This window comes from Gigantopelta aegis, chromosome 15, assembly GCF_016097555.1.
Source record: "Gigantopelta aegis isolate Gae_Host chromosome 15, Gae_host_genome, whole genome shotgun sequence".
In the NCBI taxonomy this organism is placed as follows: domain Eukaryota; kingdom Metazoa; phylum Mollusca; class Gastropoda; order Neomphalida; family Peltospiridae; genus Gigantopelta; species Gigantopelta aegis.
Window position 1 is genome coordinate 45,611,847 of NC_054713.1, and position 26,757 is coordinate 45,638,603.

The 26,757-nt window shown below is 39.9% G+C and overlaps 1 protein-coding gene across 1 annotated transcript in view; it reads right to left on the reverse strand.

The window, feature by feature from the left end:
• Positions 1–2,973: 2,973 nt before the first annotated feature.
• Positions 2,974–26,757, reverse strand: part of LOC121390044 (RNA polymerase II subunit A C-terminal domain phosphatase SSU72-like) — a 30,974-nt gene continuing 7,190 nt past the window's right edge. The window contains exons 3-5 of the mRNA XM_041521749.1: positions 7,983–8,122; positions 7,175–7,293; positions 2,974–6,587 (exon numbers count right to left, since the gene is read on the reverse strand). Of these exons, the coding sequence (XP_041377683.1) occupies positions 6,486–6,587; positions 7,175–7,293; positions 7,983–8,122 (361 nt within the window). The 3' untranslated portion in view covers positions 2,974–6,485. The remainder of the gene's footprint in view (positions 6,588–7,174; positions 7,294–7,982; positions 8,123–26,757) is intronic.

Below are 26,757 nucleotides of genomic sequence, written 5' to 3' on the forward strand. Positions count from 1 at the left end.
CCTTCGAGGGTGGCAACGAGATCGCCATCCACCCCGGGGATCTACGGGGAGTCGGCCAGGTCTTGGTCATTACTTCGCGCCGGGATGACTTGTACAGGCAAGGGATCCTCCACAAAGAGATGGACAATCACACCGTCCACAGGATAATCAAGATCATCGCCGGCGCCCAGTACCTCCCATTGACCAAGCGCCTGTTGGAGCACGACTTCAGGAAGTTGGTGCCCCACTTCAACAACAGCTACACCATCTCCTCCCCGTAGACGCCAACCTTAACTAGGACAGGTAACCTCCTTTTTGGGCTTAGTTGGACTTTAAAATACTTTTCGATCGAGTTTCAAAATTCTTATGTTTATTTTTTTATAAATAGTCCAACGCTTTTTACTTTGGCGCCCGTTCAATTGCTCAAATCAACTTCAAACCTTTTCGACCGAGATATAGGTTTTTCTAGTTAGACCCGAAGGAATCGAAATTCAGCCTGTCAGAACACGGCCCATTTTCGGTGTCTACTAGTCGGTCCGCGCTGTCGCTGGACGTAACTAAATACTTATTCAAAATTCTGCCCACTTCAAACTCATCCCCCCCCCCCCCTTGTCCTAGACTCAGTCACTGACAAAGGCCAGAGACTAAGCCCATGACAGGCGTGCGTGAAGCCTTTGTGGCATGTATGCACGTTAATAGTTTCAAACAATCATACCAAGCGACGTTACAACATGGATTAGTTTCGTTTTGTGTTTCTGCGATGGAATGTGCATGCTGTAAAGAACGTTTCGAGGATAAAAGTGGACGGTTGCGTAGAACAGGAATTTGTACACAATTCAAAGGTTGGCCCAGTGCTGCACAGACATTAAGTGATGTTTGTGATGTAACTGTCACTCCCGAAAAAGAATTATTCGTCTGTCTCCAATGTAGTTTGACGATTCGTTCCTTGGACACAAAAGTTTTTAAAAAATTGTCAACTGTGGAGATAAAATTTAGAAAAGTTAAAAAAACCAGGCTCATACATAGCCACAAAACTACCAGCCACTCCAAGTGCCCGACAAACACCAAAGCGACAGAGTGGTACACACGCCAAGCAGGCATACCAGTCGTAGATCAAAGACTTTTTCACCTGGAGAAAAGGTGAATATAATATTGTTTCTCTGTGTGTGTGTGTGTGTGTGTGTGTGTGTGTGTGTGTGTGTGTGTGTGTGTGTGTTACTTTTACGTCGCTTGGTATGAGACGGCCCCTGTAACTGCTGCACAAGGCGGAATCGCCCAATGGGCGATCACGTGATCTACGTCTCGAAATAGATCGCCGAGCTTTGTAATTATGGCGACGGGGTGTCACGAAGCGTAGCTGAATATGGGTGCTGTCGGATTTCTTTCCGTAGTATGTGTTATTAGTGATTAATATGTGGATTTTTTTTTTTATCAGTTAACTCGAAAATGATTGATGTAAAGGTATTTGACGTCAAACATAGGATTGGTGTGGTATTAGAGCGGGAATCTTTGCCAACTTTTTGGTTGTCAGGAATTGCCAAAAAAATACATAGGTTGGTCTCTGACTGTAATGAGAGCGTACAACTGTCCAAATGTCCATCTAGCTCTCTTACAGTCAGAGTACTGGGCTAAGTTATGGTACGGTTCCCTCTTTAGACATGTAGCAATATAATAGGATAATAGGGGGTAACAGGCGGACGTCTTTCCGATTTTAGCTTTAACTGCTAGTAGATGAAGTAAAAAAAAAAGTTAAAACCCACACAACCTTTATAGGAAGGCATTATTTAATTATCTGCTCCAAGAAGTCTAGGTACATAATCCAGGCAGCGAGAGAAGAAACCCTCTGTTACGAGATATAGGCTGCTCTTATACTGATTAGCAGCAATGGGTTCATTTTAATGCACATTTCCAGTGAAAGAAAATCACATAGGCCTTCTTTTCTGAATACTTGATGTCCCAGCTGTGAAGTATTAATTAGCTGGTCCAGGACACATTTCAGAGAACGAAACCTCAGCCAAAACTCGGTCATCAAGATACATCATGCATATCCGTCCTTAGTAGACGATCGTAGTCTATAGTCTAGTAGGATTAAATACAAAACTCAGTAATCAAGATAGGCCTACATCATACATATCCGTCCTTAGTAGAACATCGTAGCCTATAGTTTAGTAGGATTAGATACAAACCTCAGTCATCAAGATACATTATACATACCCGTCCTTAGTACTATAGTAGACGATCGTAGTCTATAGTCTAGTAGGATTAAATACAAAACTCAGTCATAAAAATACATCATACATATCCATCCTTAGTTGACGATCGTAGTCTATAGTCTAGTAGGATTAAATACAAAACTCAGTCATAAAGATACATCATACATATCCATCCTTGTAGACGATCGTAGTCTATAGTCTTGTAGGATTAGATACAAAACTCAGTCATAAAGATACATCATACATATCCGTCCTTAGTAGACGATCGTAGTCTATAGTCCAGTAGGATTAGATACAAAATTCAGTAATAAAGATACATCATACATATCCGTCCTTAGTAGACGATCGTAGCCTATAGTCTAGTAGGATTAGATACAAAACTCAGTCATCAAGACACATCATACATATCCGTCCTTAGTAGACGATCGTAGTCTAGTCTAGTAGGATTAGAAAGAAAGAAAGAAATGTTTTATTTAACGACGCACTCAACACATTTGATTTACGGTTATATGGCGTCAGACATATGGTTAAGGACCACACAGATTTTGAGAGGAAACCCGCTGTCGCCACTACATGGGCTACTCTTTCCGATTAGCAGCAAGGGATCTTTTATTTTATAAGAGAGAGAGAGAGAGAGAGAGAGAGAGAGAGAGAGAGAGAGAGAGAGAGAGAGAGAGAGAGAGAGAGAGAGAGAGAGAGAGAGAGAGAGAGAGAGAGAGGAGGAGGAGAGGGGCGGGGGGAATAAACTAAAAACACAACAAAACAAAAACCATGTTACCAAAATATTTTTATTATCGATATTTTGTTTAAGTTTGCAGTTCTCACATCAGTCTACCACCAATACAGTTTATTAACAAGATATACTGAAATTTTCATCACAAAAATGTTAATTAAAAAAAAAAAAAAAAAGAAGATTAGTTAGCCTACCACAGTACGTAGTTTCTATTTCACCAGAACGTATTTTACACTACAGTGTACTAGTCGGTGGCTTCAGATGTTCCTATTTTAAAGATTCACACCACCCACCCACCCCACATCCCACCCTATATTACTTCCATCGTGCCAAGTAAAATATCCATATTTCATTTCTCTTGGAGAATACAACCCCATTGTATATTAAGATAAGCAAAAACCTGGGCCAAGTACCAAATGTTGGCAGTTACGCCCCTCTTTATTGCACCCCATCTATATAGCAATAGGTACGACACTGAAAAACATTTCTTTAGGGGAGAACAAAATCCTGAAGTGAATGTTTAGTAGTTAACCGATTTGCTCGATCACTTCGTAATATTGTATGTGCGTGCGGTCATGTGTTATGTGTGTGCGTGTGGCCTAAAAAATCACGTCTGTGTTGTTTGAGTAACACATGTATTTTAAATCACGTATCTTGTTTTTTCGAAGCTCCCCCCCCCCCCCCCCCTCAAATATTCTGTACATTATTTACAAACTGTATATACATCTACCTTATGCTCGCGACAAACAAATATTTTCCTCACAAACACACGAAGCCACAATCACTACAAATCCAAGCTAGCGACAAACACCTTTCTCACAAACACACGAAGCCACAATCATTACAAACCCAAGGTAGCAACAAATACCTTTCTCGCAAACACACGAAGCCACAACCACTACAAATTCCAGGCAGTAGTAAAATATATACTATATACAGACGAGTCAACAAACACGTGACGAAGTCTCAGTCCCTCTAGACGCCGCTTGTGAGAGTATTTTAATATTTAAAAGGCCGACATGTTTTCCTGGAAACTCCAGAAACAAACCCCAATGACCTCCAACAGACAAAAGCCCTACCGCTTATCTCAAATGTAGATAAATAAAAACCCCAAGACGGCTTATAATAGTATGACTCATAAACTGGTTTATCATAAGTAAACTTCCCATTTCAAATAATACCCATTGGACTTGCAAGTACAACCTAGTACCTGGCGAATTGTATGCTACCAGTCCAGGCCCCGTTCTTATATAACTGTTCCAGTCTCGACTCTAGACTCTATCATCATGACAACGCAATACAAATTGCATGCGTGTGACGTCATTAGAGACGAAGTCTAGACTAAACGTTTTATAAGAACAGTCACCGATCAGTGAACCTCACCATAAGCGATGCCGCCGTTCTCCACTGGCGTTCAGTTACCCCACGAAGAACATGCACAATGAACGGTACAAGAACACGAGACTGTTCAAGAATCCTAGGTGTTGGTATCTGCATGATAAATATGCAGGACAAAACCATTATACACAAAGACCGTATCTCTCCACAATTGAATGGATATTAAAAAAAAAAAAAAAATAGTGACCGATTCCATGAATTTATTTGGTGCCTCGTCTAAGACAGCCACTTCGTAGGAGACCCTTTAACGGAGATTTCATCCCACCTGTACCGCCAAGAGAGGACTGCCACTCCCAGACTAGTTTACTAAACCAAACCTAGCACCGGACAGCTCAATGGATTAAGTACAGCTGTGATAACATAATACAATATCTCCATCATAACAGTGACTATATAAGGAGATCATTTACTGGACAATACATCCTTCTTGCACCGCCATAAAGAGGACAGCCACTTCCAGACTAATTTTATAATACGTTCCATATAAAAGTGCTTTGGACAGCCACTTCCAGACTAATTTTATAATACGTTCCATATAAAAGTGCTTTGGATTTTGTCCACATTTGAAATAACAGTATATGGTTTTGACAGGCGGGGTTTTATTTGTTGGGGTTTTGTCTGTTGGGGTTTTGTCTGTTGGGGTTTTGTGCTGGCACCAAACAACCAACTTCTTTACTGGACGATACACTGGTACAACAGACTCGTTTTCAGCACAGCCTCGGTTTACAGTTTGTTATCGCCCCTTTTTGGCAACTGTGAAACCTCATGATTCCCTTCGGATTAAAATTTAAATCCCTTTCAGCTGTATTCGCAACCAGGCGCGGATTCACGCGGGTGCCCAAAGAGCGTGGACCCTTCCTATGTTTTGTCAAGCAATACATATTAGAGAATACACACACACACACATACAAAAATAAAAAAAAAAAAAAAAAAATAATAATAATAATAATAATAAAAAAATGCACTTATCCCGTCCACATGCCAACGACCTTTTAATTCTATTTATCACGTGTTTTGGTCCCCCTCTATTAAAAAAATCCTGGATCCGCGCCTGGCAACATCGTGTCTGTGTGAGCATACATACGTACGTACGTGCGTGCGCGTGTCTTGTAATACATTAGCAAATACAATGTGTTCAGGAGGGTGAGCGCTATCTGACAGTTTAATATGTACACGGTAAGACGACAAGTGCCCACTCTCTGGAAGACTAACTCGGTACTGATTAAAGCTTTAAGTGCCTATGACCATTAACTGTCATGATTCCAGGGCCTTTACTTAGCCTAAATTAACAGGGACACGGGGTGGTTTGGTAAATATAAAAAAAGGAAAGAAAAGGAAAACAAAATGAAGAAGAAAAAAAAGAACCGAATCAAGGCACAGCAACATACGGGTTTTAAATTCGGGGAGAGGGTGGTGGGGGGAGGAGGCAAATGCCCCTGCTCTTCGCTTGGGTCCATTGCAGACTTCTATAAGGTGCTGCGTCTTGACGAATGGGTGTAGCCAGTTTGTGTGATACCTTTGAGCTTTAACCACTGAATCGTCCCACAAAGAATCTAAGGTTAAACAGTAGCCGATTTCCTTAACAGGATTAATGTCAAATATTATGTTTCTAATAAATTACTGAACCTCCACCAAAGGGGATCGAACTAGGGACCCTCAATGTGAACCTCTGTGGAGGTTGAGGTTTCAGCTGCATATCCATGACAACGAACACCCATACATGGTCGTTAACCAGTGTGTTACATCACTGGTAGCTATAAACCAAGCCAATATCAGCGACAATGATTTGACTTGAGAACACCGAGATGCACAAAATCCGATTTCACTATCAACGTATAACAAAGATTCTCTTGCAAACAACACAGGCAACATTGGGCGCAAATTCCATTTTGTCCGTAAGTCGCATGCGAATACGTATACGTAATCCGTAATGCGTAATGCGTAATCCGCATCAGTCACTTTCTATACAAATGTGTTGATTAGATTCCATTTATACGTCGTCCGTACTTGTGTGCGTATCCGATCACTCTATGCATTGTGGATTACGATTAGGATTACGTATACGGATTACGGAAACAAGCAATCTGCGTCTTAATGTGGACCTGCATCAAGACAAGGACAAGGAATCACACACGCGCTGGAATCGGTTGAGAGCTGTTGGGTCAGTAGAAGGTTGCCGTGTGTAAAATAGTTCTATTGATTTTCGCCTCGAACTCTTGTAGAATCTCGTCTATGTCATTGTCAATGTCGTCTGATGTGTACAGCTGAAACATAAATAAAGGAAAAAAATGTTTGTGAACAATACCATTGCAATTTTTAAAAGTATCATTATTATCATCGTCATCATCACCATCATCATATTCAATTATTAAAAAATTAAAATACCACCACCATGATGCGTCTCTCAATATGAATCACAAATGGGAAAACTTGATAAAACGGAAGGTTCACATAGAAATACTCACAAGTATGACAAGCACACATATTAGTATAAACTTAAAAGTATACTTACAAAAGTGACAAGATTGTATTATTGGTAATACTCACCAAAGTGACACGTTCATACGTGGAATACTCGCCAATGTGACAAGTTCACATATGAGGAATACTCACCAGTATGACAAGTTCACATATGAGGACTACTCACCAGTGGGACAACCTCATATGAGAAACACTCACCAGAATGACAAGTTCACATATGAGAAACACTCACCAGAGTGATCAGTTCACACATGAGGAATACTCACCAAAGTAAACAAGTTCACATATGAGGTTTACTCACCAGTGTGACAAGCTCACATATGAGGAATACTCACCAAAGTAAACAAGTTCACATATGAGGTCTACTCACCAGTGTGACCAGCTCACATATGAGGAACGCGCCGATGGTTGCCTCCTCGTGGTTGTCCTGGATGTCGATGTTGATGATGTGAGTCGCTTGGGCGTCGTCCTTCTCGCGGTTCTCCAAGTCTAGAAACAACAAGCATGGCGACATGTTAGTGGGTCAGATCTAGTAAATACACGAAGTCTACACTGACGGTATTCGAACCTACTGCCCCCACCCTAAACTGCTCAAATATTATTTTTTTCAAACCCTTTAGAAACTACGACCGTCACAGACTAGACTTTGATATACTAGTAGTCGTGTACTAGTAGCACAATGCATCTGGCCACCATGGGAGTGGAAGGGGACTTGAGGATGAGGGTGTTATGGGATGCGTTAATTGCATTCAAAATAAACCTAAAAAGCATTATAATGCGGATATTTCAACGTACCGTCAACAACTTGGTCGTACATCCTCTCCTCGTACGTTATCGGCATGGTTACGTTTTATCACTATGGTTACGTACCGTCAACAACATGGTCGTACACCTCCTCACACGTTATCAGTATGGTTACGTTTAATCGATATGGTTACGTGGCATCACCATGGTTTCATACCGTCAACAACCTGGTCGTACACCCTCTTCTCACACGTTATCAGTATGGTTACGTTTAATCGATATGGTTACGTGTTATCACCATGGTTACATACCGTCAACAACTTGGTCGTACACCCTCTACCGTCAACAACCTGGTCGTACACCCTCTCCCCACACGTTATTAGTATGGTTACGTTTAATCGATATGGTTACGTGTTATCACCATGGTTACGTACCGTCAACAACCTGGTCGTACACCCTCTCCTCGCACGTTATCACGATGTCGAACTTGTCTTTACACGACTGGAAGCGCTCCGGTTTCGGCTTGATCCGTCGATTCCGATCCAACATGTGGAGAATTCCGTTCTGTGTGTATCTGACAGTTTGGTTAAGGTGGCCAACAAGTTGAACATGATATTACTAATATTGTTAATAAATTAGCATAAACACGCACATGTAAACAACAATAACAATACGGTTGAAGAATTCAGTTGTGTGTGTATCTGGCAGTTAGGTAATATTGGTTTAAACAATATTTACTTGCAGATCAAATTTGGGATTGGCCAACAGGCAAGTTTGGTAATATTAAGGTGGCCAACATATCAACATAAACACTCCAGTGTAAACAACAACAGCTACAACAAACTACAACAGTAACATATGGGAACAATTGCGTTTTATATGTATTCCAGTTTCGTTGAGACAATCAACGTGATATTAATAATAATAATAAAACCACATACGTGTAAACAACAAAACAATAATTTAAGCAATTCGTTTCGGGTGTATCCGACAGTTTGGTGACGGTGACCAAAACGACAAATACTCCCAAGTGTGTTAATTGTGTAAACACCAACATTATAATATTATTATGCCATCTCAACGTCCATCTTGCATGTTTCAGATAGTTTGGTAACGTGATATCAACATAACAGTCATTAAAGGCCAGCTTACACTAGGCGACGAGGTACCATGGCAGATTTACCCGAAACTGTCAGTCGTCAACCCCAAATCGTTAAATCTGTTGTCAGTCGTCGAACAATCAGTCACAAACCCACATGTTCATGTTACAGTCTAGTTAATGTTCAAGCTTGTACTGGACACACAGCTCTGTTAGAGAGAGAGAGAGAGAGAGAGAGAGAGAGAGAGAGAGAGAGAGAGAGAGAGAGAGAGAGAGAGAGAGAGAGAGAGAGAGAGAGAGAGAGAGAGAGAGAGAGAGAGAGAGAGAATGAGTGTGTGTGTGTGTGTGTGTGTTTATTGTTTTATTTAACGACACACTAGATACATCTGGGAGTGGCAGCCCTCCTACAGGCGGTCCAGGATAGATTAAATATCTCCTACATGAGTGGCGGTCCTCTCAGGACGAGCACATGATAGTGGATCATGGAAGCAATCACAGTTTTGCATAAAACTTCCTTTTGACTTTGCCTTATGCAAATACGATTTTAATTACGGTATATGGTTTATTTACTTATTAGTGAGAAAATCCGCTGCTACCACTTCACGAGATACTCTTTTTTTTATTAGCAGCAAAGCATTTTTTATATGCATTATCTCACAGACATGATAGTACACACCAAGGCCTTTGTCACACCATTGCGTGGACCATCGACTAGAATAGTTCGATCCTTTACGACTGGGCTACGCGAAAATACGAACCCAGAAACCTACCAAAAAGCCTATGGGAGTCGGAACACAATCTCTAGTACGGAGCGCACCAGTCATTTATTTCTTTTTTAATTATATCGCGTACAACAACAACAACAAAAACAACAAAAACATCACCACCACCCGTACATTTTCGTCCTCAAACGGGCGGGGAGTTGGAGGTGGGTGACGAGGGAGGTGCACTGTAATAGTTATTTCGACACCCACTCTCTTTCATCGGCGGTTAGTAGATAAAATGTCTTCAGAGGAAACCCGCTACATCTCTGTTATATGCACTTTCCTACAGACAGAGACGGGATGTAGTCCAGTGGTAGAGATCGACTGGGCTACGATGGGTCGAGGGATCGATTACACTCGACGGCCTCGAGAGGTTTCCCCATCACAAGTGTCCCACAACTAGTACACCGAAGGCCGTGATGTGTAGTACCGTTTATAGGAAAGTGAATATAAACCAGAGGCGGATCTTTGCAGGGGCCCCGAGCCCCCACACCCCTAAATATTGCGACAGTTATAATTTTATTATATATTGATTCTCACCAAAGATTGAAATTGTTTACGATCCTCCTCCAACCATAGACACCAAACATTGAAATAACCCCCAAATGTTCCCTGAAATAATCATGTTAGACACCAAAGATTGAAATAACCATGTAGAGACACCAAACATTGAAATCATTGGTTGGGCCACCAAACATGGCTAAATCTATGTTAGACACCAAACATTGAAATAAGCAGTTAGACACCAAATATTGATCCATTATTTAATAGACACCAAACTTCCCTATAACAGGAAATAACCATGTTAGACACCATACCACAACTTTTGATATACCAGTAGACACCAATAGTCGTAATTTAAAATGTAGGGCATTGGCATTTGGGCCATTACATGGCTACTTCTATCAAAAAGCAGAAATGGATCCATTGTTTAATCTTCCCTAGACAGGACACCACATACCACAACTTTTGATATACCAGTCGTAGGGCATTGGTTGGGCCATTACATGGCTACTTCTATCAAAAAGCAGAAATGGATCCATTGTTTAATCTTCCCTAGACAGGACACCACATACCACAACTTTTGATATACCAGTCGTAGGGCATTGGTTGGGCCATTACAGGGCTACTTCTATCAAAAAGCAAAGATGGATCTATTGTTTACTTTCCTAGACAGGACACAAAATACCACAACTTTTGATATACCAGTCGTAGGGCATTGGTGACACGTTATGTAGCTACTCTTATCAAACACCAGCATGGGATAGATCTTTTGCATGCACTTTCCAAGACAGGATATCACATACCACAGCTTTGTGTATACAGTCGTGGGACACTAGTTAGGACGTTACGTAACTACTATGAAACAACAAGTCATGTTTTATATGCACGTTTCTATTGACAGGACACCACATACCAGGGACTTTCATCATAAATCAGTCGTGGCGAGCAGGTCGAGACAGGAAGGAGCCAAAGGGTCCACACAGCGAGTGATTCTGCAACTCGCTGAACAATTTTATTTAGAATTCTTAGATGGCAAAGCGTCACCTCTCAGGCACAAGGCCCGTAAAGCTATAAAAGTGTGTTGTTTAAAGACACCATTAGAGCACATCGCTGTATTAACTATCAACTACTGGGTATCAAACATGATGACAAGCGTAATGGAGATTTCTTTTAATTCTACAACGGCACGTTTTGAGCTAGTTAGTTTTATATCAGTCATGCTGAAATAGTTACAACTTGCCATCCATATTCAATAACTTTATAATTGTTTTATTATTTATTTAAAAACGCTACAAACATTTTTAACACGGAAATATTTTTTTTTTTTTTTTTTTTTTTTGACATTACAAACATGGATAATGATGAAATGAATGGTGAAGCCGCAGTATTTCCATTTCGGTACGAGACTAATAATTGACAGGGCCTTGCTCCGCGCTTGCTGTAGTTGAGCTATCTCGGCATCACCTGAGCTCGGGGTACATGGAACCTGCAGGTGGGATACGAACCCCAGTACCTACTTGCCTCAAGTCCGATTGCATAACCAGTACACCGCCGAGATTCGAACTACCAAAGTTTGTTTTGTTTAACGACTCCACTAGAGCACATTGATTTATTAATCATAGGTTATAAACATATGGTAATTTGACATCCATGTCGTAGAGGAAACCCACTACATTTTTTTCTTAGTAGCAACGGAACCTTTATATGCACCATATAATAGAAATGTTTTATTTAACGACGCATTCAACACATTTTATTTATGATTATATGGCGTCAGACATATGGTGAAGGACCACACAGATATTGAGAGGACACCCGCTGTCGCCACTTCATGGGCTACTCTTTTCGATTAGCAGCAAGGGATCTTTTATATGCACCATCCCACAGACAGGGTAGTACATACCATGGCTTTTGATATACCAGTCGTGGTGCACTGGCTGGAACGAGAAATATCCCAATGGGCCCACCGACGGAGATCGATCCCAGTCACTAACATTAATGCCCCATCTCACATTTGAAGTGCCACGTTGAGAAAGTGTACGATACAAATATGACAAACAAATAATTGTAAAAATTAAACGAAATGTACTTTATACAATAATGTTAATGTTTGTTTTAACGACAGCACTAGAGCACATTGATTTATTAATCATCGGCTATTGGACGTCAAACATTTGGTAATTTTGACATGGTCTTAGAAAAGAAACCCATATTTTTTCCTTGGTTACAACGGATCCTTTATATGCACCATCCCAGACAGCATATTGTGATAGCACATACCACAACCTACGATATACCAGTCGTGGTGCACTAGCTGGAACGAGAAATAGCCCACCGACGGGGATTGATCCCAGTCAATAATAGTAATGCCCCTTGATGAAGTGCTACGCGGAGGAAGTGTATGATAATGAAACGAAGTGTACTTTATGCAACAAATGCCGCTGCATTGTGATATGTTCTGAAGATTTTCGTTTATGGATGCACGTACCTGTCAACTGTACTACACACTGGCGTCACCACAACGTCAGGCTGCCACTGGAATAACGTCGGTGGCATCGTCTCATCAATTCTTCTCTTCAACCAGCTAGCTTAGTTTTCGTCTAGGGTATTTTAGGTAAAGATCCGAGGCAGCCACACCACCATTTAAATCCCCAAAACGTATAATACCCACCCTCACAATCTTCTCTCCCCCCCCCCCCCCCCCCCCCCCCCCAACATATAACATGAGAGTCAAAGACATTTTTCTTAGGACATCAAAACATATAGATGATGATGCGATAATTGATGAAGGTGCGGTACATGTATTTCCTTTTAGGTATGGAACTACTTGACAGGGCCGTGCGTCACGCCTTGTAGGCATCACTGAGGATACCCCCCCCCCCCCCCCCCCAATCCCCCATTGGGGTCATACATTCGTGACATCTTTCATCGCAGCCATTAAGTGGATGAGACTCGGTGTATTTGGCTTTACACCTACCCGCTGAGTCTAGCGATGCACGCATTCAGAGCCGTAACTGGAATGAAAAAGGCCCGATTGCTCCAAATCGTTTTACCTACATGCATACTACATCATCAAACTACGGGTATGACTCCATCACTGAAATAAGGGTATTCCTGGAATTTCAGCAACTGAATTATACCCAAACCCTACATATCTCATACTGTATACACTAAGTAGTCTTTAAGGGTAAAAATCCTTGAAACAATATGAACTCGTTGTTGCATAAATTTTCTCCGGTTTTCGTGCTTATAACCAATTAAGATTCAAGTACGCTATGCTGGACACACACACACACACACACACACACACGCACACACACACCTCTGCTACATGGGCTGTTCTGGACAATATGTTAGTGGTTAGTGAGAGAGAAGTCGGTGTAGTGACCTTACATCTACCGATTGAGTATTTAAACTCGCTCTGGGTGTGAGCCTATATCGGTATGCGAACTCCGTACCCACCACGTGTCTAGATCGATGGTTTAACTACTACACTACCGAGGCCGGTGAAGTCGACGTAAGCACTGAATGTTTAACACGGTCCAACGAGCCGGTCATAAACAATCAGCCATGTGTCATTTGCTTACGTTCAAAGTAAGAGTCAAGTATGTACGTCTATAAAATGTGTTTTGTTATACGACCCCTCTAGAGCACATTGATTTATTAATCATCGGCTACTGAATGTCAAACATTTTGTAATTTTAAAATGTCTTCAGAGAGGAAACACAGTACATTTGTTAATTAGTAGCAAGGGATCCTTTATATGCACCTGCTAGATTGTTCTATTAGCAAGGGATCTTTATGTACACCATCACACAAGACATGATAGCACATACCAGTCGTGGTGCACTGGTTGGAACGAGAAATAGCCCAATGGGCCCACCGACGGGATCGATCCTAGACTGATCTCGCATCAAGTGAGCGCTTTACCAGTTGACTATGTCCCATCCTGCACGTCCTCTGAGAGAGAGAGAGAGAGAGAGAGAGAGAGAGAGAGAGAGAGAGAGAGAGAGAGAGAGAGAGAGAGAGAGAGAGAGAGAGAGAGAGATTGGGGAGGGAGGTGACAAGGAGTGAAGGAGAACTACTGAAAAAGCATGGGGTCTTTCTGATACAGACAGGGTATGCCTTGTGGGTATTCCGCGAGACGGTGAAAAAACAAACACCCCATTGGGTAAATAGTTCATGACCCCTACGGCATTCCTGTTCCTCTATTACTATAGATTCAAATTAGGAATGGTAGTAAAATGTCATCTCCTTTAAGTTTATAGTGGCAGGACAGTCGAAGCTTTGGTCCACTAGACTTCGCCTAATATCCTCTACAGACTTTCTTCAGCATAACCTGCCGCATGTCTTTCTTTCACAGCTGCACAAATTTCAGTACAATGAAAAGCATTTATTTCCTTACCCCTAGAACACGGTGGATGAAAAAAGTATAACGGTCTGTAGTCTTCCGGAACCATTGTGTCTGCAATAATTAAATGTATAAATTTAGTTTGACAGTAGAGAAATTTTGAGTTGAGAAAATACGTTTTAAAATTTCAATTAAAATAAATGTGTGATAGTCGAATTACTTTTCGACGGGAGTTTGAAACACTGAATTCTTGGACCTCGGGTGGTAAAATGCAGGTGACAACATAATCGGGTGGTAAAATGCCCCCCCCCCCCCCCCCCCCCCCCCCCCCCCCAAAAAAAACACATCCAAAGACCATCTAAAATACATAACTCAACTTTCGCTAGGGATATACGGGGGGAGGACGGGGGAGGGAAACACATTGCAAGTAAAGCAGACTCATGTATTGTTTGATGGATGACGAATCTAGTCATGCAATTCATTATCACATCTTACACAAATTTAACGTGCACAAATTGTTTACTATGACATATATTTTATATATCCCTACCGAAAGTCGACTAGTATATAAATCAATAATTTAAGAGGTCAGTCTGAGTGTTAACATTTTCTTTATTCCTCACAACTGTTTTAGAAACGTACCACTGGCGTAGCCACACTGTTGAAGTCGTGTTATGGGGCGACAGACATATATAAAAATGCGTTAGGGGGGAAGAAGTGATTAAGGACCGACAACGTGTGCTCCCCACTACGCCAGTGTAAAGATACAAATATGCATAAACTCATCCAAAAAATAAGAATTCAGTGTAAATAAATCTCTCGTTTACCAGACTGATTTGTGTTTTCTATAACATTCACGGATAACTATGGCCAATACTTGTATGATCTAGGACTTGTAGTTTATGATAAACTGAAACAATACTGAACAGACAGACAAAAGGTTCAGCTAAACGCAGACGTTGACCGTGCTGTCGGGAGGATAAGGGTATATCACTTCCAGAGTTTGTCACCAAACGTCAACTTCTGTGCCATGAACCGTTAGACGTTCTTGTCCACCATGTACAATTTGCTAATTGCAGCGAGGAAAGAAATATTTTATTTAACGACGCACTCAACATATGTTATTTACGGTTATATGGCGTCAGACATATGGTTAAGGACCACATATATTAAGGGAGGAAACCCGCTGTCGCCACTTCATGGGATACTTTTTTGGATTAGCAGCAAGAGATCTTTTATATGCACCATCCCACAGACACGACAGTACATACCACGGCCTTTGCTACACCAGCTGTGGAGCACTGTATGGAACGAGAAATAGCCCAATGGTGCTACCGATGGGGATCGATCCTAAACCGACCGCGCATCAAGCGAGCGCATTACCACTGGGCTACGTCCTGCTCAAACAGGTAGCGAGATGCAAAAGGATTTTCTACCAAATAATTTAAGATCAGAGAAACTGGGAGGAAGTGTTTTGCCAACATACACATGAGCTGCATTACAGTGTGGAATCTTTGACCTGACCAATCCATGACAAAAGATAAAACTGTTGCCACATGACTAATGCTTCATCAGTGCTCAGCAGCAAGGCAAGGGAAGCTAAATTTTAATACAACAAAACAATATAATTAAACTACAAAACGGGGTAGTCATGGAATCCGTCTATAATATATACACCATCCATTAGCGTTGCCGGGGAAAGGAGATGAACATATCCCCGCCTCTTGGGCCACCGACTAGGATTGATCCTGAACCGACCGCGCATCAAGCGAGTGCTTTACCACATTGTATGAAAAATCGAGGAAAGGTGCGAGGTTCTTAAAATACATGACGGCTGCAATGAGCTTAATAAATATCATCAACAGTGTCCAAATGTGCAGGTAAAACTGGTTTTCACAATGTTTAACGTCATCGTCATTGTCTAGATATCCCCGACCTGTCCTGGTAAATCGGACCATCACGTTTACGTCCCAAGCAATTTACCCTCTGATCTCGACGTAGTGGTTAAGCCATCGACCTTGAAACTAGTATGTCTCCCAGAACCAGACCCTTCCACCTACCCACCCACCCCATGAGTCAGTATATTTTCTTGGGGGTGGGGTTGGGGGCACCATATATTATTCCGTCTCCCTTAAACAACCCGACGGGCCAGTTTTATAAGTCATCGATCTTGCCTTCCTAAAAGCATCAGTTACTGTTCATGCACTTTAAATAATGAAATTCAGTTCCACTTGTTTGCACTTTTGAGAGGTATTTCACAACCCCCGTAAACTTGATATCCGACAGACTTAAAGACAGCGTGGGTTGCTCACTACAATATAAAATTCAGGTTACGTCAATTCCACCCAGTGGGGAACACTGGAAATTAAGTATTTTGTTAATAATTGGCTATTGGATGTGAAACATGTGGTAATTTTAATATATAATTATAGAGGAAACCTGCTACATTGTTCCATTAGGAGCAAGAGATATTTTACATACACCATCTGGAAATGAGCCTTTGTTGGATCTTAAGCTGTGAGACGGTTCATCCACTGATTATTCTCCTTAATTTAGTATTCTATTCTATCTTACTACATTAGGTCGTGGTTTTGGAATGAGTGTGTGGAACGTTTTAAAAAGCTTTCAAAAAGAATAGTCTTTATTTTACAACTGTTAATTTATGGTATCAACTTCAGTTTCTTAAAATAATGCATACTTTTAAAATGCACGCCAATTTTACGGCATTCACTCCCATGTGAAACCTATTATCAAAAAACAAACAAACACTAATCCAGTTTGCCTTCGTGAAAATGTCTAGAAAGTTTTAAAAATAATAATTAAAAGTTAAAGTTTGTTGTTTTATGACACCACAAGAGTACATTGATTTATTAATCATCGGCTATTGAATGTCAAACAGTTGGTAATTTTTACATATAGTCGTAAAGTGGAAAGCCGCTACATTTGTCCATTAGTAGAAAAGGATCTTTTATATGAACCATCCCAGACAGGTTAGCACACACCAAAGATTTTGATATACCAGTCGTAGATCACTGGCTGGAATGAGAAATAGCCCAATGAGCCCACCGACGGGGATCGACCCTAGACAAACCGCGCGTCAGACGAACGATTAACGACTAGGCTACGTTCCGCCCTCGTCTAGACAGTCAAGGGTGATGCAACGGCATACTTAGATCGCACATCAACCGCAAACGTCTTCATTAAAAAAAATACAAATATATATTGTTTAACGACACAAACAGAATCGTATAGTGTATGTCTAGCACTTTGGTAATTGCGCTAGTCTTCAGAGGAAACCTGCTATATTTCCCCATTACAGCATGGTATCTTTTATATACAATTTTCCCAACATGGCAGAACAGACCAAGGCCATTGTTATACAAGTCGAGGTGCATTGGTTGTGACCGGGGAAAAACAGCAACAATCAGAGCATATTGAGTAATTCGACACAAGCATCTCTGGCGAGCGCTCTACTAGACCCCACCCTCGCGAAAGGGTCTGTACTGGGCCAACGATGATGTCAAGAAAGACACTCGCACATCAATCTTAAAACGTTATCCAAAGTTCAGACACTTACTGTTTTGGCATATATTTGTATTAAGTACAAGAAATATGTTAAGTTTGTGGATATGCCAGAGGGAGGAAGGGAGGGAGGGAATGACACACACACACACACGAGAGAGAGAGGAAGGGAGGGAGGGAATGACACACACACACACACACGAGAGAGAGAGAGAGAGAGAGAGAGAGAGAGAGAGAGAGAGAGAGAGAGAGAGAGAGAGGGAGGGAGGGAGACAGACAGACACACACACACACACACACACAGACAGAGACAGAAAGAAATGTTTTATTTAACGACGCACTCAACACATTTTGTTTACGGTTATATGGCGTCAGATATATGGTTAAGGACCACACAGATATTGAGAGAGGAAACCCGCTGTCGCCACTTCATATGCACCATCCAACAGACAGGGTAGTATATACCATGGCCTTTGATATACCAGTCGTGGTGCACTGGCTAGAACGAGAAATAGCCCAATGGGCCCACCGACGGGGATCGATTCCAGACTGACCGCGCATCAAGCGAACGCTGTACCACTGGGAGACGCACAGATGTGGGTTGAAAAATAATTATAAGACGAACCTACTGAGGGCAACATTGATCCTGTGACCCATCACGTCACGTGTACCCAAGCCTACCAAGATCTCCATTCCGCCCTTTAATACTGTATGAACCCAAAGGTCAATGCAGTCTTCGCAAGGAGAGGCAAGTGATTTCCCCCTAATCCTTCCACAGACGTCTGGTAACTTTTAACGAGAGCCTTGCAATAAATCTCAAAGACAAAACCGTTATCAAGACCTTATCTATGCACAATAACTTTTGCAATGATTATGTCACTGCTCGGAAACGATAAAAGAGTTCTAATTGTTTAGCAAGCAGGACATAACATTCGTCACTATCGCTGAAACTGATCTTTGAGATTTTCAAAAGTTGGTGCGAACAAAATGGCGGCGCTTTTCCAAAATTGCTGCCAATTAATCTTTAAAAATGATTTTTCTCTCGAACTATATAATTTATAAAGGTGATGATGTTGGTATCAAAAACACATTAATTACGTTTAGTTAACATGTTTTGAAAACTACTAAAATAAAATGTAACTCCACATTGCAAATGCGTGTCTTGAAATAATATCGCAAGAGGGCAGAAATGTACCACGGATAATGTAGCCATATTTTCACTGAAGTAACATAACGGCGGTACCGACGGCAACAGCGGTGCAGGGCCGTAGCTAGCCGGGGTATGAGGGCGGGAGGGGTGAGGGAGAGGGGGTGGGAGGAGGAGACAAGAACAAAATCCGGAATAAATTATAGAAAACTCTCTTAACAGTCTAAGGAGTTTGTCCCCAACCCCCTCCAACAAAAAAACCCTAGCTACGGCCCTGTGGAGGCTGCGATATGAACCTCTGTAGATTAGGGGAACCATTTGGTCAATGTTAGACCTGTAGCATATGTTTGTCATATTGATTTACTACTTCAGGCAAACATTACACGTTCTGTTAGTATTCTCAAAACAAGTTAACTTACAAATCATCACAACCTGATATTTGTCAAGATACACAAAACACCAGCCATTTTGAATTTTTGCCAATCCTCCTGACAGTACAACGAACAATTTTAATGAAGTTACCGACTCCATAATCTTGGGGATTTCACACCAAAAACGCTTTTCATTGTGCTGTAGTTCGGGGGAGATAAAATTTTAATGACAACACTAATTCCACAATGGCCACCCATCTTGTTCACATCACCTTTACAAAATGTCATCTTAAGTGTTCATGAACTTGGAACTCTAAAATACCAATGTCCACCATACATGAAGTAACAAGTGTTATAATTTCGGTCCCAGAAAACTTCACTTTTGCTGGCCCCTAGAGCGGGACTATAGCACCATTTTAGGAGTAATTTTTAGCTTGCCTTGTAGCTCGGCATCATTCCAAACTGTTCAATATTCACCAAAGGCTATGTCGTTTTCTATTCCCAATTTTGGACTAAACAATTACTCAATCTGATTGTAAATATTCCTTTTGTTTATTATTATATATAGATATATTTTGAAAACGTAACACTCAACAAACAGCCCTTCCCTTGAATAAATACAACTGTATGTGTAGTATAACACTTTTAACATCTAACTTAGCTTAAGAGGTTTTTGAAATAAAACTGAAAGTTCTCCTGTTTTGAGGGGGGGGGGAGGAGGGGGGGGGGGGGGGGGAGAGAGACGACGCTAAAATTCCCGAAGTCAAAGCCATAGGTGTCAAGTCAAATTTTAGAAATAAAACCCTGCCTTGGTTTTGCTCATGATGAAGACTGAAATGTAACTTTGATATGAAATGCATGTAAAGATTTTGCAGGGTTATTATCTGACAAGAACCTTGATATGTGGATCTAGTCAGGGAGTTATGTTAATTTTTTGAAGGTTGCATTCATTATTTTTTGCTCAAGTTAATAACATTTTGTTCGTATGTTCCCATGACCTACCTGAACTAGAAATCCATTGGTAGCATTTTTTCTGACCACTATCCTGTTAGCCATCTTGAAATTCAAAATGACCGTCATTTTCATATAACTTCTTTGTATATCTCCACTCCCATTTAACATAGAAACATATTTTTAGGGTCTATTTAAACATATTATGTTAGTGAATTAAAAAAAATTCTATTATTATTCATTTCACATGGCAACCATCTTGAACTTCAAAATGGACGTCATTCCATTATATTTTTTCTCTATCTTTACTCACATTAAACACAGAAAAAATAATTTTGGTGTCAGTTTACATCTATGAGTTCAGATGATTATGTAAAAAAGGAAAATTGTTGTCTGATCTTGGCAGCCATCTTGAAATTCAAAATGGCTACCACTTTAATATATTTTTTCAAATATCTCAACTCCCGGTAAATGTAGAAACATAATTTTTTGTCCATGTACATTTCTGTATTCCATGCATTGGATGGTTTTCATTATATAGTCAATGAATCATGAAAACAATCTTGAAATTCAATATGACTGCCATTTTAATACATTTGTCTTATATCTCAACTCATGGTTCATGGAGAAGCACAATCTTTGTTGTCTAGATGTATATTTCAGTGGTCAATGAATCTAATTCTTTAGATTTATAGTCATCAATTATGGCAACCATCTTAAACTTCAAAATGGCAGCCATATGGAAATTCAAAATGGCCACCAATGTAATCATTTGGTAAATACTTTTTCTCCAAGTCTACATACAAATGCAACTTTTGTGTTCATTAGTACATTTTTAAGTCAAATAATTATAATATTGCAATACTAATGACAAACTAATGAAATAAAGGAACATGCCAACTGTAAATTGTAATTCATAATGGCATATTAGGCATCTACTTCATCTGTAATAGTATGCATATTGCAGCAGTCCTCATCGGTTTCATGCTTGCAATGCTCTGTACATTGAAGGTTGTGTCACTTACACTAAATTACAGTACATCTATCTGAACACTTGCTGAAACCACAATTGCATCCGATCAGTTCTACCACAGTTTCTGGTACAGCTTGCACCTCCAACAGCAGTCACAAATATACCAAACCCTTTGACCCAACCAAGTTTGCATGGACTAAGAATGTCCAGGTGTAGCATGGCATCTTGAGCTCAGAAATGTGCTTGGAGATGTGCTCTTTGGGTATGCTGTTTTCATACCCCAGAGGTAGGTGGCAGTGTTTCCACACTTTGGTTTGGTGATGGTTTCTTGAATTTCTTTCATCTTAGAGTAGCTGCATCAGCTGTAGAAATGACCCTTGTGCTTGGTTCCATGCAGTAAAATTTTCACATTTTTCAGACCTCCTTGTATGGTTCATCACCGATTCCAACCTGACTTTGGTGTTACTTGTATGTGGAGCTTTCCTGAATACTTTGAATTCTCTTCATTGATGTTCACCATCACCAATTCTCCTGATGTGTCATATTCAGTTACAGCATGAACATCTGGTAATCCGAGTCTATCTCTGGATACAGTTCATTATACAATGTTTGCAGGTTGATCTGGTTGTGATTTACATATAATTATTTGTGTAACCTAATGGTGATACAAATCCAACAGTCTGTGTCTTTGATGTAGAAATCCACCTCATTGCCTAATCTGATTACTTCATGAGTATGAGGAACCATGAGCATGTCTGCTTCTTGTGTGCCGAGACCTGTGGTAGGATGGTATTTTAGTTTATATTTTGTTGTTTGTGGCTGTAACTAGTGTTTTACATCAGTAAATAACATTATATGCCAGATGTTTTATTAGATGATCATTTGTATATCTAATTGATGTCACTGATAGGAGTAGGCTTTCGCGTGTGTCATTGTCACATCATGGCCTGCAATAGTTTTCAATATGGTAGCGCCCATATAGCTTCAAAAATCTGTAGCCTGGTTAGTGGAAATATCTTGTCATCTTTCATAAATATTATTGTGTTAAAAAATAAATCTTACACCCATGTAACCATCCAATAGTGAATCAAAGCATGCAGGAAATGCTTCTGTTCACTGATAACATATATGACAGATTAGAAGTGAATTTCTGCACCAGACACAGACTTGGTTCTTATCCTGAGATCACTCACACTAATCCCAATAATTATCAGTACAGACGTAAGTCGCAACCAGATCAACATGCAACTAATTGTTGATGAACTGGGTTTAGAAAGAATATCAACATTACCAGTGTTGCATATAGTAAATGGATGTGGCAGAACAGAACAAATTGATGGTATATGCAAACAAATGTTATTGAATGTATTCGGGAAAGCTTCACTGGCTATATCTGAAGCTCTTAGCCAGCTTGGAATTACTCCATAGTACTAAGCTCAAGGGTCTTTGTACAATTGATTGAGCTATTCTGAGAGGATAGAAATTCAAGACACTATCACCAAACCAAAGTGTGGGAACAGTGCCAAATATCTAATAACAGCATACCCAAAGAGCATATCTCCAAGCAAATATCCTAGCTTAAGGATTCCATGCTATAGCCAGTGATCTAGACCCATGATTGGATCAAGGAGGATATATTTGTAAATGTGGTTGAAGGTGCAAGCTGCACCAGAGGCTGTGATAGAACTGATCAGATGCAACTGTGGTATCAGTAAGTGTTCAGGTAGACGAACCTGTAAGGAATACAACCTGCATTGTACAGAACTCTACAAGTGGTGATGGTTGATGCAATGCACATGCCATTACAGACGAAGTAGATGTCTAATCAGTCAATTTTCAGATACATGTACATGTATGTAGGCTATTTCTTTAGTAATTATTATAAAGTGGCTAATTTAAACAACATTATATTAGCCAGATACTAAATGGGTGAGCCCTGCTAATGTGTTATTGTGAATTACAGTTTACAATTGGTCTGTTCCTCTATTTTATTAGTTTAAAATCTAGAACATGAAAGTCATTAGTAATACAATATTTTAATTATTTCACATAAAATGTATGTGGACAAGGAGGAAAAGTATCTGCCAAATGATAAAATTGGTGGCCATTTTTAAATCTCCATATGGCTGCCATTTTGAATTTTAACGTGATTCCATGATTGGAGGATGGTTATAAAAATGTCACCCTTTAGTTCATTGATGCTAAAAATGTAGAGATAAAAATAATTGTGCTTCTGCCGTAACCGGAAGTTATGATATAGGAAAAATACGTTAAAATGGTGGCCATTTTGAATTTCAAGATGGCTGCCACGATTGGAGGACTATAAAATGTCAGCAATAAATTCATGGCTACATAAATTAACATACAGACAAACAAGATTGTGTTTCTATGTTAACCTAGAGTTGAGATATATGGAAAAATATATTAAAATGGTGGCCATTTTGAATTTCAAGATGGATGCTTAGGTCAGACAACAATTTTTGTTTTCACAACTTCATTCACTGAGCTCATAAATGTAAACAGATACCTAAATTATTATTGTGCATCAACTGAGTAAATACATATATAAGAATATTTAATTGGTGGCCATTTTGAATTTCAAGATGGCTGTCATGCACAAATTAATACATAAAATGTTATTAGCGAGTTCACTGACCTTACAAATGTAAAGAGACATTTTGAATTTCAAGATGGCCGCCATGATTAAATGACTAAAAAAAATGCTACCAATGGATTTATAATTCTGGATAGTCTTAAGAATAAAAAGAAATACATTTTACTGACTTGAGCAAAAAAAAATGCAAATTTACATACCGTAACTGCCTTACAACACATCATTTAAATACTGCTACTCTTACAGCAGAAATATCTGGATGGTACATTTCAGATGGGACAAGTAAAAATGAATATGCTTTTCCTACAGGACAAGTGAATACTCAGTTTAAAGTAGCATAAAAAGAAAGAAAATGTTTTATTTAACAAAGCACTCGACACTTCATTTACTGTTGACATTAGTTAAGGATCACAGACATTCCATTGGCTACTCGTTTTGCTTAGCAACAAGGGATCTTTTATATACACAATCTACAGACAGGATAGTATATACCATGGCCTTTGTTAGCACTGGTTAAAATAAAATAAATCCCAATGGGAACCTACCAATGGGAATCGATCCTAGAAAAAAGTGACACTGTGCACCAGGCAAGCGCTTTACCATCGGGCTACATCCCGACCCCAACGAATGAAGTGCCCTGGCCCTGAAAACAGTAGTTGTAGAGATAAGCAACAAGGCATGTTTGATATGCACTTTCTGACAGGACAGCATATACCACAACCTTTAACATACCAGGACAGGATAATTAACGAGTATACGAGTCAGTTCCGTTTAATACAGGTTGGTAATAGAAAATGACTTTTTCTTAAATATTAGTAAGGGAGGTTCTGTGTGCAGCATGGACACTCACTGACCTCTGACCGTAGGTCACTAACCCCTACTTAGGCCGTGACCTTTTGGCATATTTAACCTGGCATGGCCGTTACTCTTTAAACTAAAATGGCTCCAACCAAATAAGCATTTTAGTAAGAAAGAAAGAAATTTTTATTTCATGACGCACTCAACACATTTTATTTATGGTTATATGGCGTCAGACATATGGTTACGGACCACACAGATTTTGAGAGGACAACCCACTGTTGCCACTACATGGGCTACTCTTTCCGATTAGCAGCAAGGGATCTTTTATTTGCACTTCCCACAGGCAGGATTGCACAAACCATGGCCTTTGTTGAACCAGTTATGGATCACTGGTCTGTGCAAGTGGTTTACACCTACCCACTGAGCCTTGCGGAGCACTCACTTAGGGTTTGGAGTCAGTATCTGGATTAAAAATCCCATGCCTCGACTGGGATCCAAACCCAGTACCTACCAGCCAGTAAAGCAACTAGTAAAGACCTCAACATGAGGGTGGTAATTAACTGCTCCCCTAATTTGGATTATGGGGAGCCATTTAAGATATTACTCTATTGATGCCCTATAAATGATGCTAAAAATTAGTCTCAAGTATGAGGGAAGTAAGAGTGATGGCTCCCCTTAAATGTCGAGGGCTGCACTGTGACCTGAAAGTATCCCAGTGTTTGGAAAGAAAGAAAGAAAGGTTTTATTTAACGACACACTCAACACATTGTATTTACGGTTATATGGCGTCAGACATATGGGTAAGGATCATACAGATATTGAGAGAGGAAACCCGCTGTCGCCACTTCATGGGCTACTCTTTTCGAGTAGCAGCAAGGGATCTTTTATATGCACCACCCCAGACAGGGTAGTACATACCACGGCCTTTGATATACCAGTCGTGGTGCACTGGCTGGAACGAGAAATAGCCCAATTGGCCCACCGACAGGAATCAATCCCACACCGACCGCGCTGTACCACTGGGCTACGTCTCGCCCCACCCCCCCCAAGTGTTTGGTACACCAATCCAAACATGTCCATCACATCATACTGACAATATATATGGTAGGGATATTAAAAACTCACCCTGGCACACACCACTCAGGCTTTCTGTCAGAAAATAATTTGAGACCATAACTGCCCTTAAGTGGATCTGGGTTTGAAATCTTTCGGAATTTGACTCTGTACATTTTTTTTTTAAACTAAAAATAAGAAATATAAATTATATTTAAAAAAAGACATTCGCAAAGAATTCACCACTGCTGTTTATTACTAAATAAATTTGAAGTTTATTAAACCTTACATTATTTACCACCAGTAATTTAGACTCCACTGGACACATCTGTAAAAAAGAAGAAAAAAACAAAATAAGTAAAACAAAGAGAATGCAGTTTAAGTAAATATTCTTCTTCTTTTAAGTTTTGTTTAATTAAAAAAAAAAAATTAAATCCCTAATTACTAGTATTAACTAAATGGTATTTCATTCATGGTTTAATTGCTTAAAATAGCACACAACTAATGGTCTCAACACCAGTTAATTCATACAAAGTCTAAATTTGTACTATTATTTACAGGGCCGTAGCTAGGATTTTTCCTGCCCCCTCCGCTAGCTACAGCCCTGATTAAAAAAAAAATTCTAACAGAGGATTTTAACTTAAACTTAAAATAAAAATGTCATCTAAAAATAACAGTTCAAAGGTGACAACTCGATCCACATTTATAACATTAGTAATTGAAAACATCAGTCACCATGCAACAAAAAGAAAGAAAATCAAGCAATAAAATTATCTTAATTTACTGCCTATATAGTTGACGATAATTGGTCCAAAACTAAAAATTCAATCATATTTACAGGGTGTTTGGGTCGTGGTCGAAGTTTTTGGATGTTTGATTAGTACCTGTCGATGGAACAGTCATACGCACAACTGTGTATTGAGTGTCATCTTTGTATAGTTTATGGTACTCAATATACTAATTAAACACCCAAAACTCCAATCAGGACCTGGACACCCATGCTTATTTACAATACTTCTATGTACAACTGTAAGTGGATCATGTGAATATCAATTTGAA